Source organism: Rattus rattus, chromosome 10 (assembly GCF_011064425.1).
Source record: "Rattus rattus isolate New Zealand chromosome 10, Rrattus_CSIRO_v1, whole genome shotgun sequence".
NCBI classification, from domain to species: Eukaryota; Metazoa; Chordata; class Mammalia; order Rodentia; family Muridae; genus Rattus; species Rattus rattus.
The window spans coordinates 2,814,731-2,833,025 of record NC_046163.1 but is presented as its reverse complement, the minus strand read 5'-3'; the positions used below and the strand labels follow the sequence as shown (position 1 = coordinate 2,833,025).

The following is an 18,295-nucleotide window of genomic DNA, read 5'->3' as shown; positions in this document are numbered from 1 at the left end:
TGTAAAAGAAATACTATGTAAATATTTGTGATTTTCCATTATATATTAAATACACCTGTGGCGTGTTACTTTCCTACTTTCTCTTAGATATACAAACAGAATCTTTTTCTTTCTTTTTTTTTGACCTAGAAATAATAGAACAGAATCTTTTTCTTAAAAAAAAATTTTTTTTTAAATAACTTAAAAATTAAAGAGGAGCCAGGCACAATAGCGCTTGCCTGAAACGCCAGCATCTGGGAAGTTCAGACTGGAAGATCAAGTTCAAGGTTATTCTTAGCAACTTACTGATTAAAGCCTACCCTAGGTTCAAAGGTGAGTCTATTTAAACACAAAACAAACAAACAAACAAACAAGCTAGGCGTGGTGGCACGCACCTTTAACCGCAGTGATTAGTGTGTGAATACAGGTGGATCTCTTTGAGTTCGAGACCAGCCTAGTCTACAGAGTGAGTCCAGGACACGGCCAGGGCTGGTTACACCAAGAAACCCTCCCTGTCTCAAAAAAAGGAAAGGAAAGGAAAGGAAAGAAAAAAAAATGAACATCTAACCCCTGCTATCTTGTCCTCAATAAAAATTTGATCAAATTTTATTTTATTAACTATTGGTTAACCTGATTGGGAAGATTTTCTTTGAAGATTATTCTTTTCTTCCAGATGTCAAGTTTTGCATTTTTGACTCAAAAAATGGAAGTGTAAAAAGAAGTTTTATCAATGTTAAGAAAAAATAAGTTCAGAAAAAAGCAATCACTAAGGCGCAATCATTAAGGGCGGGGGAACAAACACCAGAAGGTTGAGGGTGGGCTAGAAAGATGACCCAACTGAAGGGCATTGACTGCTCTTACAGGGAAACAACTTAACAGCAGCCACATGGTGGTTCATGACCATGTACTTCAGTTCCAGATCTCACACCCTCTTCTGGCCTCCTTGGGCACCAAGCGTGTACCTGAGCAGACATATGCATGCAGGAAAAACACTCACACACATGAATTAAAAGTTTAAAGAAAATGTTAGGGTTGGGGATTTAGCTCAGTGGTAGAGCGCTTGCCAAGGAAGCGCAAGGCCCTGGGTTCGGTCCCCAGCTCCGAAAAAAAAAAAAAGAATCAAAAAAAAAAGAAAATGTTAAAGAACACCAACTTGTGACCAACTACATGACCCCCTCCTATTCAACCTTCACACAAGATGTTCAACCAGACGCTACCCACCCATTAGCCCTCTAGAAACTGTCACAGCTCAGCTCACATTCTCTCCTTCCTCAAGGAACCTTAGACAGGATAAGTCCTAGCCATTCCATTTCATATACTTCTCTCTACAGCTCTTATTGTCTGTCATGCTATTTTACCATGTATGAAGATGATTACTATTCTGTATGTACCATCAAATCAAACTGTCCACACTGCAAACCACCGGCTATACAACATATGTAGCCCTTAAAACACTTATTGACTATAGAAAACATAACCTATACAGAATGAGTGAGCAGATATAAGCCCTCAAAGATACATAAACCCTCACCCTTTTTACCTTGGATCTTTCACAGAAAAGCTCTGACATCCAAGTAGATCTCCCAAAAGGTCTCCACCACAGTACACCAGATGTTGCTCCTGTTGATCATAGAGCTGCTTCACCATTATATACTGGCCTAGATAGTGCATTACCTACATGAGAATAAAACACCATGAAATGATATGTCTGACTACAACCAAAACCACAACTACGCATGAGTGACTGAGATATTTTGCTAGAGAAAGACATAAGACCACTGGTATTTGGATGCTGACAGAGTGTAAGCAATCCCCAAACAGGATAGATGTTTCCTACAGTAGGTTCATCCATTCATCCATCAACAGAACCTGATCTGACAATGAAAAAAGGCAGCAACTTAACATTCAACTGCAGTGCCCGATCTTTAATGGACCATTAGTCCTAATACAGAGACCAGAATCTAGGTCTCTCACAAATAAAAACATAGTTTACCTGGCTTTTTCCTTTCAAGTTTCAAAAACTCATGATTCTAAACTTGAAAAGTGCTCTTTCCCACGCAGATGAAGCATGTCATAGAACCTTTATTAAATCACCTAGGCTGATAGATACACTGTTTGACAATAGACCTGGATAAATTTTATGACAAACAGGGAGAAAATGAAAGGGGAAAGGGAAAGAATCTACTGATAGAGTTTTTAATGCTTCATGTTTTAATTTCCCTTCTACCCACCCACCCTGGAATGTTTCTTAAAAGTAGGTTAAAAAGCACCAAACTTCTCACCCAACAATTAAGTTCTTGTAAAATATCAAAAGCAAGTCAAAGACATCTATAATCTCAACAGTATTACTGATAGATGTGGCAATGAAGGAAAAAGAAGGTCTATAATTTGTTTTCTGTGTAAGAAAGGTGGAAGGTTCTACCATACTAAATGCAAATTGTTGAGTACATTAACATTTGAATAATTCCACTGAAAAAATTCAATGTGCTGGCTTTTTAAAAAAAAAGCTTCCAGATGCTAAGTTATTTAAATTCTTAAACATTCAAAATGACTGGGTACCTGACAGATGCAGTGATAAAGTTCCTGCCTTGGTCCCTGCCTGCTGCAAGTCTTACAATCTGTGGCTTTTTTTTAACCCATGCATTTTGCTTTATCATTCAATGAATGATGAATGAATGGTAAATGAATTTGTGGACGACTACATATATATGCACTTCAAAAGGAAGTGTGGAGGAAACAGGAAATGAACAAGGCAGTCCTCACAATATGAAAACCGTTCCTTTCCTGGCCCTGACTTCAGAACTGTACAAATGATAGCCTCTACTCAACTGTCCTTAAAACTGGGAGCTGTCCCTGATGCTTACCTCTTTCATGGTGAAAACTTCCCCCTGAGCACCTGCTGCTTGCAAAATCTTCAGAAGCTGCAGTTTTGGCCGTACCTGCTATAAACATAAAACATTAACACAGAATTTTCATGTCCCTGAAAGGCCTGGACTTACTATGTGGTAAAAGATGACCTTGAACTCTGGATCCTCCTGCACAAACCCCAGCATAAAGCCCCTATTTACATTTCACTTAGATCAGTTTCTAAAAAAATTAAGGAAGCAATCTTCCAAAAAAAAAAAACAAAAAACAAAACAAAAAGCTCTAGGAGACACTTGCCGTCTTTCTGATAAATCATTTACAACAGGAAGTATATTCGTACCTACAAGGATGACAATAATGATAAATTTTTAAGGAAAATAGCTGTTGGCTTGAAAACAGGAAAACTAGAATCTTTGTGCATTTATGATGGAAATAAATGGTATAACTGCTGTGGAAAAAAAAACCAGCAGCCCTTGGAAAGATGGCTCAGTAGTTAGGAACACTGGCTGCTCTTGCAGGGAACCTGCATTCAAGTCCTAGTACTCACAAGGCACCTCACAACTGTAACTCTAGTTACAGGATACTCACTTCTGGCCTTGGTTGGCATGAGACACACCTGTGAGGCACAGACATACATGCAGGCAAAACACTGATACTCACAAAATTTTTAATTACATTCCAAGGTAACTATTAAAAACCTGAAAGCTGGGGTTGGGGATTTGGCTCAGTGGTAGAGCGCTTGCCTAGGAAGCGCAAGGCCCTGGGTTCAGTCCCCAGCTCCGAAAAAAATTAAATTAAAAAAAAAAAAAAAAAAAAAAAACCTGAAAGCTGGGGCTGGAGAGATGGCTCAGTGGTTAAGAGCACTGGCTATTCTTCCAGAGGTCCTAATTTCAATTCCCAGCAACCACATGGCAGCTCATAACTCTTTATAATGAAGTCTGCCCTCTTCTGGCCTGCAGGCATACATGCAAACAGAACAATGTATACATAATAAATCTAAAACAGAAACAAAAACAAAACCTGAAAGCTGGGGCCAGGCATGGGGACACACTTTTAATCTCACATTGCAGGGGTAAGGGGGGCAAGAGGATCTTTAAGTTTGAGGTCAGCCTGGTCTATACAGCAATTTCCAGTACAGCCAGAACGTCATAAAGACCCCATCTCTGAAAAAGAAAAGGAAAGAACCTTAAAAAGGTCCAGACTAAATATTTGTATACTTGTATTATTCTGAAATCATCAAAGGATGATGGCACTGAAACTCAGCAGGTTTGATAAAGAGTATTATTTGTTATGTACAACATCACTGACTGTAGAAATTTGTAAGTTCTTTAGCCAATAATTGTGACTTTGGGTTTTTGTTTTTAGACATTTTTATTACAAAACTGAAATGAAAACTGAGGCACTAAGGAAGACAAAGTTATCTAGTTACTGCTCTGGTGTCCTATTCCAGCCACAGGAGCTGACTTTATCATATATATACATTTTGTGATATTTGCCTCCACTTGTATACTTTCCTATCTTTTATCTTTCACTTAAAATGTTGTCTTTCATATTCCTTACTCATTTTTTTAAAGATTTATTTATTTATTATATATAAGTACACTGTAGCTGTCTTCAGATACACCAGAAGAGGGCATCAGATCTCCCTTACAGATGGTTGTGAGCCACCATGTGGTTGCTGGGATTTGAACTCAGGACCTCTGGAAGAGCAGTCCGTGCTCTTAACCGCTGAGCCATCTCTCCAGCCCCTTACTCATTTTTATATGCTGCTTGAAACTGATCTTAGAACCTCACACATGCTAAGCAAGTATTCTATCACTCAGCTATGGTCTCAGTTCCCTTACTAATTATTAATAAACACAAAATGTAACCACTTTTATGTGTCAACTTATTAACTATTTATTAAACCAAGGAACAAAAAACCTGTTTTGCATCTGTGAAAAGACTTTCCCACTCCTCATTTCGGCGGCTCTGGGGATCTATTCCTGAGCCCTGCACATCCACATCAAGTGAGTACTCTGGAGCTCAGCTAACCCTACTACTGCTGTAGATGGTTACACTAGAATATGACCATGACCAGAAGTTCATGTTATTTTTAAGGCTACAGTACTGAAGGGGTAAGACACAAACTTTATGGCCTGCAAAGCCTAATATATATGTTTTCTAGCCCTATACAGAACATCTGTTGACTCCTACCCTAAACTTCAAATAGTTCATAATTTGTGTTAGTAAAAGTAATGCCACTTGAAAGCTGGGTAGTGAGTCACAATTGTAACCAGGGCACTTGGGAGAGCCAAGTTTATCTAGAACTTGCTATGTAGACCAGGCTGGCTTCAAAAAAAAAAAAAAAGTATCCTACTTGAATCATTATGCATATATTTTTTCATAGTATGAACAACCTACCTGGATTATTAAAGAAAATGGAGCAGCTGGGAGCTGGGGAGATGGCTCAGTCAACAGTGTTTGTTGTACAAGCATGAAAACCTGAGGCCACTCAGATTTCCAGCCACCCAAAGAGAAAGCCACATGTAGTAGCCGATAGTCCAGCACTGAGAAGGCTGTGACAAAGGGACCATCCTGGAACTTACTGGCCAGTCTAGCTCAATCAGTGAGCTAGAAATACTATATAATTGTAATATGTAATTTGTAATTCATAACATAATGTATAATTAAAATACAGAATATAAAAATAGTAATATACAATGTATAGATTTAATAACAGACCCTGCCTCAAAAGTAAGGTATAGCACAACTGAGGCAGACAAGCCATTTTAACTTCTGGTCTTCACAGAATCATGAACAATATCACAGGCACATGGGGGGGGGGAGTCAAGTAGCTGAGTGTAGTTAATCCATAGATTATATATATATATATATATATATATATATATATATATATATAATGCCAAGGTTATCCTTAAATTCACTCTGTAGTCCAAGCAAGCTTTGAACTTTTAATTCTCCTGCTTGAGCCTTCCAAGTAGTTGGGATTATAGGATTTCACCATCAGATCCCTCAGTAAAGACATTTTAAGACTACTACTTCCCAGCTTCCCTAATGCTTTAGCTATAAGGATGGTAGTAAAAATAAAAAAGACCCAGTCCTCTCTAGCAATTCTTTACTCCCTATTAATTTAGATATGTAACTAAGCTCTCCAAGTAGAAAAGAAACCAGGACACTCCATGCCAGTCTCTCTGTACTGGCCGGAGGAGAAAGCAGCCATCTCAACCATCTCAACCATGAGCTGGCAGTGGATATAAGAAGTGAACAAAGGCAGCTATGGCTGTGGATGTCAGTACAGGACTCCACTCCTCAAAACACATCCTGGGCATATGCCTAACTCCAACAGTAACTAAGCTGCCTCCAGATGAGGAACTTCTACGCAACTACCTACATTTCTGAGTAATAAAGATTCTTCTATATAGGGAAACTTTTATTGTTACAAAAAAAAAAAAAAAAAAGGGTGGCTGGGGATACAGCTCCATGGTAGAGCACCTGTCCAGTATGCATGAGGCCTAAATTCAACCTTGAGCACAGAGATAGGCAAAAAAACAGAAAGTTTCTTGTAAAGATTTATTTATTTATTATCTATAAGTACACTGTGGCTGTCCTCAGACACACCAGAAGAGGGCATCAGATCTCATTACAGATGGTTGTGAGCCACCATGTGGTTGCTGGGATTTGAACTCAGAACCTCTGAAGAGCAGTCGGTGCTCTTAACCACTGAGCCATCTCTCCAACCCAGAAACAAAATTTAAGGAATGGGACCAGCTTAAATTAACCCTATCTCTGACATCAAAGAAAAGCAGGCTGATGAGTCTCAGATACAAATTTGTGTGGACAGAATAAACACCAGAAAAAGTAGATGCTGTGTCCGAGGGGTATCTGAGATCTTGGCAGCGTCAGTAACTTTATAACACACTATTATTATATAATATAACATAGAACTGGGAAGCCTATTTTTGAGATAGCTTCAAAACCTTCTCATTCTGCTGTACAAGAAGCAGACGGTGTAGGCACTGGACTATGTCTCCCTTTCCCTGTCTCACTACCAACAAGACAGATGAGCTAGAGCCTTTCTAACCCCACAGTTTATTTACCCCAGGCTACATTAACTTTACACCAATTACACTATCTTAATGCCATCACTCCGGAACGCTCAGGAGGTGACTGTGATCTACTACACTCCCACTAAGCTGGCCCTTACAGTATGCCCATCATATACAATTTTGTTATTTACTTATTTTTGTTTTATTTAAGACAGGGTCTCTCTATTATGTAACTCAGGCTGGCCTCAAACTCACAGAAATCCACCTGCCTCTGCCTCCTAAGTGCTAGAATTATAAAGACTTGCATATACCAAGTCCATATAGCATAGTTTTGTTATTCTATTTTATATTATCAAGTTTGTATCATTTCCTTTTAGAGCTTCCTCAATGTTAAGAACTCCTTCATTCTAAAGATTCTTATATTTTCTTCCAATGTCTTGACTTTCTACATTTAAATCTTTACCTGGAATTTGTGTTTTCCAGAGACATGTGACTATCACAAAATTATTTTATAAAATTAATTTATACTGCCTCTTTTTCTCGTCAACTCCAAATCCTACTTTCAGCATATATAAAGGAACAAGCATGAAGAAATGTTTCTGAAACACAAAAATAAAGTAATTTTTTAAAAAAACTCTACTAAAGGAAAAAGTCTGGAGCTGGAGAGATAGCTCAATGGTTAAAGGCACATGTTTGTCTTCTACAGCCACACAATGGCTCACAATCATCTGTAACTCCAATCCCAGGGTATCCAATTCCCTCTTCTGGCTTCCAAGGGCAACACATGCATGTTATTTAAAGACAATGCATTCAGACAAAACATACAGGCATGCATATACATATAATAACAATAAATAAATCTTAAAAAATAAAAAATAGGGCTGGAGAGATGGCTCAGAGGTTAAGAGCACTGACTGCTCTTCCAGAGGTCCTGAGTTCAATTCCCAGCAACCACATGGTGGCTTACAACCATCTATAATCAGGTTTGGTGCCCTCTTCTGGCCTGCAGGCATACATGCAGGGAGAAAGCTGTATGATGTATAAATAATAATTTTAAAAAATAAAAATAAAAAATAACATTTAAAAAAGTCTGTCTGCAATGGGATATACCAAATCTGAGAGGAGACTGTCAAGTCTGTATCCACAATGCCTAGCTAGATAAGCTATGGATCTGTAAGAATGTATTTGCCATATTCACCATTTAAGATAGACAGCCTTTTAAATAAAACGAACCAGCCTGGCCTGGTGCTGCATGCCTAGAATCCCAGCACCTGGAAGCCAGGCAAGAGAATCAAGCAAGTTCACAGCAGTCTGCTCTACAAAGGAAGCTCCAGGTCAGCTAAGAGTAACAGACTCTGTCTGTGTCTCTTTCTAATAGCTCCAAAGTAGACTGCACAAACAAAAAGAAAGAAAATTAACCCCCAGATGAGACAAAAAAGACCTTAGATAACCTGGCCCCAAATTCTCTACTACCTACCTCCAACCTAAACCATGCCTAGTTTAACCAAATGTAAGAAATAACATGCGGAGGGGCATAAGTAGTGAAAACCGAGATTGATCTTGACCATTTCAAGCTGTCTGTAACTTTCAAATAGGTAATTTAAGATTTACAACATCACCACTTCTGCTTGAAGCAAACCCTAATCAGTGAACTCAGCCATATACCTCAATTCAATTTAAAGTATTTAAAGAAAAGTAAGATGTCTGGTAATGATTACCTGATTGATTTGTTCCGAAGAAATTCTGCAAGCACTGTCAGATGCTGAACACTGGGCAGAGGTGGAATGTGATGTCATTTTGGCAGTGAAGATTCCAAACTCAGTTAGCAACTACAAGGGAAAAACATATATAAAATTGTAAAGCAGAGACTTCTGTCTTTAGCATTCACTGAGAAGTAAGCTCGGGGCTAGAGACATAGCACTCAGTTAAGAGCACTGGCTTCTCTTCCAGAGGACCTACTACGTTTAATTCCCAGCACCCACAATGCAGCTCACAACTCTCTTTAATTACAGATTCTGGGGACCTGACACCCTCACACATGCAGGTAAAACACCAATGCCCATAAAATAAAAACAAATTTAAAAAGAAATAAGCTGGGCATGGTGGGCACACACCTTGAATACCAGCACCCAGAAGGCAGAGGCAAGTGGATCTTTATGAGTTCAAGAGCAGCCTGTACTACACAGCAAGTTGAAGGATACTCAGGGCCTATATAGAGAACCTGTCTCCTAAACAGAAGGAAAAAGAAAAGACAAAAGTGCCAGCAACATTTTTTTAAATCTGATACACACACATACACACAAACACACACATCTGCTTAAATACAAAATATACTGAACTGAAATTCTCAATAATCAAATCCAGCACAAAAGCTAGAGACTAAACCACGAGTCTCCCTCAGATGAATCCTAAAAGACAGGTTTGGACTTGCCCCACCTTCAATGCTGATGCTAATGAGTAGTACACTGTTCCTAGCTGCAAGTCAAATTTACAATCACTGCTTCCCACGGCTGTCAGGAGGACTAGACACTACTGAGGGGAGTGATAAAGATAAGAACTAGGAGACACCCACAGCTGGGAAATCACAGAATTTCTAAGACCGCACTCCAACATGCCTGAACAAGAAACCACAGGAAAGTGAGTGTCAAAGTTTGCCTGGTAATCGTGGTAGGACACACTGGCAATGTCAGCACTTAGGAGGAGGCTTATCTTGAATTCAAGGCCAGCCTGAGGTTCATGGTAGACCTCAAAAAAACAAAAAACCTTTAAAAATACATTTCTAATATCATATACAAGAACTTTTAAATGTATTAAAAATCTGCAAAAGAGTGACCACTGCTACTGCATAGGACCAGAGTTTGATTCCCAATTTGACCCATGAAGGTTGGGGTGGTCACAATGGCCTATAATTCAGCTCCAAGGATCTCTTCATCCCAAATATAGTTTTGTTCCCTTGTTTTCTTCAAAGTGGAGTCCTAAGAAATATATAATGGGCTAGCTTGCTTTAAAAAAATGAAAAAGAACATTGTAGGTAATTGGGATTTAACTGTTTCACTGCAATCACTTAATTCTTCTCATATCAGGAGGGATGAGATAGGCTAATTTCACAACAGGTTTCAAATTGACAGTTAAGGAGACTAGGTCTAAATCTGTTTCCAAGAACAGGTCTAGACAAGCCCAGACAAGTCAGTTACTGAAAAAAGCCCCAGGCTTCAGGCAGCTAGTCAGAAACTGCCCCAGCACAGTTTCTGAGGCAAGGACCATGGGTCAGCAAGTTTCCAGCCCCACACGCCAGTATTGCTTCTAGAAAGTCCATAGAGATTGACCCAACAGATTGAGAGAGAGGTCGCCTAATGTGCTTTAACTGGGCCTGTGAGCTCACTTCAGGGTCTATCTTGGTAATGGGAAGACTCGCATGCTGGACTTCTATAGAATAAAACACTCTTTGTGTTTACATACTATTTGAGTCCAGGGTATCATTATTCAGTGAATCATGGGCCCTTACAAGATCTCTTTAGCTAACTTTTTAAAAAAGGTTGATTTATTTTATATGAGTACACTGTAGCTGTCTTCAGACACACCAGAAGAGGGCATTGGATCCCATTACAGATGGTTATGAGCCACCATGTGGTTGCTGAGAATTGAACTCAGAACCTCTGGAAGAGCAGAACTTTTTTTTTTTAAGATTTATTTATTTACTATACATAAGTACACTGTAGCTGTCTTCACACACACCAGAAGAGGGCATCAGATCTCATTACAGATGGCTGTGAGCCACCATGGGATTTGAATTCTGGAAGAGCAGCGGTGATCTTAACCGCTGAGCCATCTCTCCAGCCCACATTTTTAATTTTTATTACATTTATTTTATGTATGGGGCTTGTGCCATAGCGCGTATACGGGAGTCATAGTACAGAGCAGTTTACTCCTTCCACCTCATTGGTTCTAGGGACTGAATTTAGATCAGGCATGCGGTAGGCATCTTTACTCACTGAGCCTAAAGTTTGCTCTAAGTTTTGTTTTTTTTTTTTTTCTTTTTTTCTTCAAGACAGGGTTTTCCACCTGCCTCTGACTCCTAAGTGCTGAGATTAAAGGCGTGTACCAATATTGAGGCCTTGTTAAAGGAGGTATATACAGTGGGAGTGAGGTTTCCAAAGCCAGAGCCAGGGCCAGAGTCCCATCCTTGGCCTGACACCTAAGGGTCAGGCTCTAAAGCTCACAGTTACTTCTCCTGCACAATGCCTCCTTGTGTGCTACCATGCTCCCCTCCAAGATGATAATGGACTAAGCCTCTGAAACTATAAGCAAGCGCCCAATTAAACGTTCTCCTTTCTAAGAGCTGCTTTGGTTATGGTATTTCTTCACAGCAACAGAACACTAAGTGTCCAATCTCCTGGAGTTACAGGTGATGGTGAGGTACCTGATGTGGGTGCTCAGATGTAAATTCTGGTCTTCTCAAAAGTTAAAGCAGGGGCTGGAGAGATGGCTCAGAGGTTAAGAGCACTGTCTATTCTTCCAGGGGTCCTGAGTTCAATTTCCAGCAACCACATGGTAGCTCACAACCATCTGTAATGAGATCTGGTGCCCCCTTCTGGCTGCAGGCATACATGCAGGCAGAAAGCTGTACAATGTATACGTAATAAATAAATATTTTTTAAAAAGTTAAAGCAGTAAGCACTCTAAACTTCTGAGCCATCTCTCCAGTCCCTGGTCTACTTTCAATATAATTTCATTTAAAAGAAAATCAAAACAAGAATTTTTAAATGTGTCTTTTCTTGTTCACTTTTTTTTTATTTGTTTGTGTTTTCAGGCAAGAGTAGAGGTCCTTACTCTGCAGCGTATGTCATTGAATTGACCACAAAGTCAGTTTGACCACCAGGAACTTGAGATGCTCCTGCCTCCACTTTTTTTTTTTTTTTTTTTTTTTTTTTGTTTTTTTTTTTTCCCCCGGAGCGGGGGGCCGAACCCAGGGCCTTGCGCCTCCTAGGCAAGCGCCTACCACTGAGCTAAATCCCCAACCCCCTGCCTCCACTTTCTAAGGGTTAATATTATAGGAATGTATCACCACTCCTGGCTTTGGGAATTTTTATAGAACCCTGTAATGCTAAAAATGTATATGGAAGAGTTAAGAGGTTAAGAATAGCAATTCACTTCCAAAAGAACATGAGGGGAAGGACTTAGCTGTCTAGATAGCCAAACTTCTAAAAAGCCCATTTGAGGACCTAGAAAATGATTCAAAATTAAGAGCACTCACTTGCTGCTCTTGCAAAGGACTTAGGCTCAGTTGCCAGCACCCACATGGCAGCTAAGCATCTATAACTCCAGTTCCAGAGGACCTGATGCCTTCTCCTGGCCTCTGTGGGCACTGCTTACACACAGGACACATACACACAGTACATGCAGGCAAAACTCCCATACACATACAATAAAAATAAATCGTTTTTAAAAGTCTACTTGTGATAGTGAGAAAATATTAAATAAAATATATAGAATAAAATAAAGAACTAGACATACAAATTGAAAATTCAGTGTTTGACAGGTGGTTGTCAGTTTTGAAAAGAATGTATGTTCAATAAAATAAGCTAGAAAAAAGTAAGTTATGTGAAGTAAAACTGTTCCCTGAGCCAGGTGGTAGTGCCACACACATTTAATCCCAGCATTCAGGGGGCAAAGTTAGACAAATCTCTAAGTTTGAGGCCAGCCTGGTCTACAGAGAGTTCCAGGACAGCCTGGGCTAAACAGAGAAACTCGGTTTAGTGGGGAGCAGGGGTAAGTTCCCTGAAGAAGAAAGAGGCTGGAGAGTAAAGACCCTTGAACCTCTGAAGTTCAGACCCTCCAGACACTCAGCCCATTTGTGTCTAACAAATCTTTGTAAAATTCATATTGGTTAGGTCAGGCTCTCGAAAATGTCTTATACACGCTTATTACCTTGTAGCAAGAGATACAGTGAAATTTCCAGCTACGATGCTACTAGATTTGTTTGCTTACCCTAGTGTAGTTTCAGTCTGATCCATTCACTCATTTTAAGATCTAATCAAGATGTGTGTTTTATTGCTGTATTTTAGCAGTTATCCTAAGGAATTCTGCCTTAATATATATTAATCATACAATTTATCAACTTGCTGTTTGTTATTATTCCCAGCTCGGTCTTTTCTCAACCTTTTACTTCCAGTGTTTTCGTGTACTAGGAACTTTTAGAATATATCTTGCATATATATGACTTTGGCATTTTTTTAAAACACGTCAGAGATGTGCATAAAACTTTACCCCAGCACTCCAGAGGCAGAGGTAGGAGCAGGATCTGTGATCTCAAGCCTAACTTGATCTACACAGCCAGAACCAGGCCTCAGAACTGTTCACCAAGACTGCCTCAAAGTAAATAAAATCCATCTTAAGATGCAGAGGCCAGAAAGATGGCTCAACAGTTAGGAACATTTGCTGTTCTCAGAGAGGTCCTAGGTTTGGGTCTCAGCACCTACATACAGTTAACAACCCTCTGTAAATCCAGTGCTGGGACCCACACCCTCTTACTGGCCTCTAAGGATACTAGGTACACACAGGGCACGCAAACAAACATATAGGCAAAATATACAGGCAAAAATAAAGAAACATACGAGCAAGCCTACCTTTAAAACAGAAATAACAAGCCCACCCAGTCACCCTCCACCCCTGCCACCACTACTCAGACCAGAGTAAAGAAGTTTCTGATAGGGATTTGGCAAGACCTAAAGAGTAAGAGGTAAGAAACACAGAGGAGACTACAAATCATTCATCACCCCACTTACTTGGAGGGTTTTTTTTCTCAATTCCTCCCAAGCATGGGTTTCTGACCTTATACAGTATGTTTGAAAGGCTAGACTTGGACCAAAAGGACCCCAGCAAGACAGGTCAGCTGACAGTCGCAGGATCGATAAGTAGGAAGGAGAGAACTAATTTCCCAGAGGTACTCTCTTAATCACTACATGCACATACAAAAAAATAACGATAAATTGTTTTGTTATAATAAAAATATAGAAGGCTTTTGACCCAGCACTCAGGAGGTAGAGGCAGACAGATCTCTGAGTTCAAGGCTAGGCAAGACTACAGAGTGAAACCCTGTCTCAAAAAGAAAAAAAAAAAAAAATTCCAGGTATATGGACAGCACATGCCTTTAATTCCAGCACTTGGGAGGTAAGAAAGGTGGACTGATCTCTTTTGAGTTCAAGGCCAGCTGAGGTTACATAGCTAGATCCTGTCCCAAAAATAAAGTCTAGTAAAAAAAAAAAAAAAATCAAAAACATATTCACATAACATTTCTGTGTTTCTAAAGAAACCAAAATTCTCACTGCAGGGCCCCCCAGGAGCACACCTCCTTCAACAAGACCATATCTCTTAATCCTTCCCCAAACAGTTCCACCAGCTAGGGATCAAGCATTCAAACATCTGACCCATTATCATTAAAACCACCACAGTGTGCATTAATGACTGTTAAAAGGGTGGTATTTACCCTTACACTTGAAGGTTTAAGGTGAACCAGGATATGGGGCTGCTTCAGATTGTCCAGAGAATACCCTAAAAGTACAACCAATGAGGACTCAGCTATAGAAAGTCTATCTTACAAAAAGCTGCCGTTATCTGAAAAGTTTAAGGTGTGTAATAATGCCTGCAAAATGATTCCTGTATAATTCAAATCTGAGAATATGTATAGCACAAGTCAGAAAGGCTAAGACCCCAGTGATTAGAACATTGGGAATCCTGAGGGGTTAGGGACACAGGTCAACTTTACACATTCACATTTATCAAACAGGAGTTGTGTTGTGGTCTTGACCAGGACAGTGAATGAATACTGTAAGTAATACTGTGGAGCTAAAATACTTTTTCCTAGCAGAAATGTATGAAGGAGGAGACTAAACTTGAATAGATATGAAGCAAATGACACTTAGTATTATTAAACGTTTCAAATATCTTTGACAGACACATTCCATGCCTGTCATTAGGTGGAGCTTCCTAATCCACAAAGACCTTTCTGGAGTAGGACAAGACAGGCATTGTTTTATGCAGATGTGGCTTAGTAGAGTGGTGTCAAGATCTGGGGATGTACAAGAATCACTGGGAGAGGTGCTATTTTAAAGTTCATATTCGTGGGCCCAGTGAGGTAGAGGAGCAGGCTATTTTTGAGGTAAGGGTAGATGACTCTTTGTGAGTTCGAGACCAGCCTGGTATATACAGCAAGTTCCAGGTTAGCCAGGGCTGGCCACAGCGTGATCCTGTCATGTCTCAAAATAATAATAATTAATAATAACAATTATTATTAATTATTATCATTACAGTTCATATTCGTGGAGGATATTAAATTTTTAAAAAACTACCTTAGGTCCGTATGAAGACCGCAAACGAGTATCTTTCATACACTAAAGCAGATAATCTGAAGCCCTAAAAATTATTTAAATCTAAAGTCACGTCAATGTCACTCTCCAGGACTCCGTTTCTTGGACTCCTTTCCTTCAAAGTGCCTCAATATCCCCTCAAAGTGGAGGCGCAAATAAAACATCAACCCCCTTCACTTTGCTTTTAGAGTGTAACTGTAGACTCCGTTTCATCACACTCCACTTTTCTCAACCGCGGGGTCGAAACGCCACCCTTCCCCCACAGCTTCTTCCGCGGTCCCGCGGCCCACGCCGCCCTCCGCGCCCCAGGCTCCTCCCGCCGGGTCCCCAGCTATTAGGCCTCCGGGCCTTCTGTCCGCCCTCCCCGCACCCCGCGGACCAGACCCCACCGCCACACCTTACGGCCGCTCCATGAGTCGCTCCCCCCTCCTAGCTGGGGGAGGGGTGGCAGTTGAAGGTCCTAAGGCCTGCACAGCATTTTGAAACTGCGAGCAACGGCAGCACCACTTCCGGCCTCTCATACCCAGCGTTCACAAGAGCTTCCGGGGAGGCCGGCGAAACCATAGAGGGGACCCTGGAGGACTAGAGAGCTAGAAAGGCTGAAGAATCTACCATCGAGTACATGCTAGTCCGGGCGGAGAACCTCCAACCATAGACTATGTCCACCAGAGATAGTTTTCTATTTTACTTTTGAGACAGGGATTCTCTGTGTAGCTCTGGCTGTCCTGGAACTCACTATCCAAACCAGGCTGCCTTCCGAGTGCTGAGATTTAAGGATTGCCACACCATGCCTTGCATAAAGAGGTTTTGAAAGAGAAAAGGGATTTTCTTCAACCTCTGCACGTGTCATTTGTTTTTGGAGACAGGGTCTCCCTATTTATCCCTGGCTGTCCTCTGCCTTCATTCTGAGTGCTAGGTTTAAAGATGTGCCTCTACTACCCCCGTTCTTTGAAGACAATGTTCATATCCCATCCCTAATCCTCTTATTTCCCTACAAGCTAAACCTTCCTGATCCTTTGACTATTTCTTTTTTTGACATGTCAATGGGCCACCTTACTACCCTGGTCGTTATTTTATGGACAAGAATTTGTTTGCGTTAAGATGTAGATCCCAGAAACAGATGCATTCTTATGCAAAGAAAATGAGAAATTAATTAATTAAAAAAAGAAAATGCAGCCTTGATCTCCCGTGCACACATTGCACGCTCCCGACTATGAATTTATTGGTTGAGCAAATTATTTAGGTGGGCATATTGGAGAACCATACGAATTCATTATTCCCAATGTAAACATTACCCCGTTTGTTTTGTAATGTTCTAGACAAGGTCTTACTATGTAGTTCTGGCTGTCGTGGACTCACCATGTACACTGGGATGGCCTGGAAACTCAGAGATCTGCCTTCTGCTTCCCTAGTGCTGGACATAAAGGCTTGTGCCACTGCTCCTAGCTCCTGCTTATAACCTTTCCCCACTGGGAGATTCCAAGTTTTTTGAAGGAGGTCATTCTCTTTCTGACAATGAGCTTGAAGTCAACACAGTTTTCTCAGAAGAGGGGGGAAGGCATTTTAGGCAAATTCTAGTCGAGTCCTTTTTATTTTTCAAAATATTTCTCAGTGTAATGTTTTTATCTCAAGCCTTAATAAGAAGGCTGGAGAGAGATTTCCGTAGTTATAAGCATCAGCTGCTCTTTCGGAGGACCCAGGCTTGACTCCTAGCAATCACACGGCGGCTCGCACCTATCCGTAACTCCAATTCCAAGTAATCCAACACTCTCTTCTTGCCCCAAAGGGCACTGTACACAGTGATACTCAGACATAAACACAGGCAAAATGATAGTTATTTCTCCGCTGACAGTGAAGTGAGCCAATTGAAGCCAGATTAGATTGCATTAAATGCGGGTTTATTGGGAAGATGCTATCCATCGACTTCACTGACCCCAAGGACAGAGGCCAGGGAATACGCGTGCATGTGCGTGTGTGTGTGTGTGTGTGTGTGTGTGTGTGTGTGTGCTTGTATATGAGAGGGAGAGCATGCACACACGTGTATGCAGAGAGAGAAGAGAAAAGGAGAGAGGAGGAGAATAAGGAGACCGAATTGTCTAGATTGTATAGGGAAGAGCCTCTGGGGGAAGTGGAACAGGGTATGTATGGCAGGTAGAGACTGAGGGAATCTAAGAGAACCTTAAGACCAGGTCTGCTTTGATGTGTAAAATATGCACCTCAGTCCCTTGTCCCAAAACCAAACACAAATCACCCATACTCATAAATAATTGTGCTTAAAGCTCTGGTTGTCCCGGGACTCACTATGTAGACCAGGCTGGCCTCGAACTCACAAAGATCCACCTGCCTTTCCCTCAGGAGTGGATGAAAGGCGTGTGCCACTATGCCAAGACATAACTAACTTTCTAAAAACAAAGCCTTAATATAATTATGTCAAACAGAGCAGGGCTTACAAAACAGAGCGTTACCAGTATGTGGAGGACTGAAGCGGGAAGGTCACTCAAGGCCCTGTCTTGAAAAAAAAAAAAGTCATGGAGCCTTACCCGTCATGATTGGCATGCTATACATGTTGAGGTCAGAAGACAAGGTGGAGGCTGGGGAGATGGCTCAGTGGTTAAGAGCACTGACTGCTCTTTCAGAGGTCCTGAGTTCAAATCCCAGCAACCACATGGTGGCTCACAACCATCTGTAATGGGGTTGGGTGTGTCTGAAGACAGCTACAGTGTGCTTATATACATTAAGTAAATAAATAAATCTTTAAAAAAAAAAAAAGACAAGGTGGGTAAATCTATTCTCTACTACCACATAGACTTCTTTTTTTTCTTTTCTTTTTTTTAGGAGCTGGGGACCGAACCCAGGGCCTTGCACTTGCTAGGCAAGAGCTCTACCACTGAGCTAAATCCCCAGCCCCCTCATTAGACTTCTTTGCAAGTATCTTTACCCGTTGGGCCATCTTGATGGGCTCCCAGCATGGCTGTTAAACCACCAATGAACTTGCCTAATGGTGGTTAACATCAACTTAACATCAGCGGCATATCT

The 18,295-nt window shown here is 40.7% G+C and overlaps 1 protein-coding gene across 1 annotated transcript in view; it reads right to left on the bottom strand.

The window, feature by feature from the left end:
• Window positions 1-15,777, bottom strand: part of Mdm4 (MDM4 regulator of p53) — a 34,557-nt gene extending 18,780 nt beyond the window's left edge. Inside the window, exons 1-4 of the mRNA XM_032915672.1 lie at window positions 15,657-15,777; window positions 8,612-8,722; window positions 2,844-2,921; window positions 1,520-1,653 (exon numbers count right to left, since the gene is read on the bottom strand). Of these exons, the coding sequence (XP_032771563.1) occupies window positions 1,520-1,653; window positions 2,844-2,921; window positions 8,612-8,689 (290 nt within the window). The 5' untranslated portion in view covers window positions 8,690-8,722; window positions 15,657-15,777. The remainder of the gene's footprint in view (window positions 1-1,519; window positions 1,654-2,843; window positions 2,922-8,611; window positions 8,723-15,656) is intronic.
• Window positions 15,778-18,295: the final 2,518 nt, after the last annotated feature.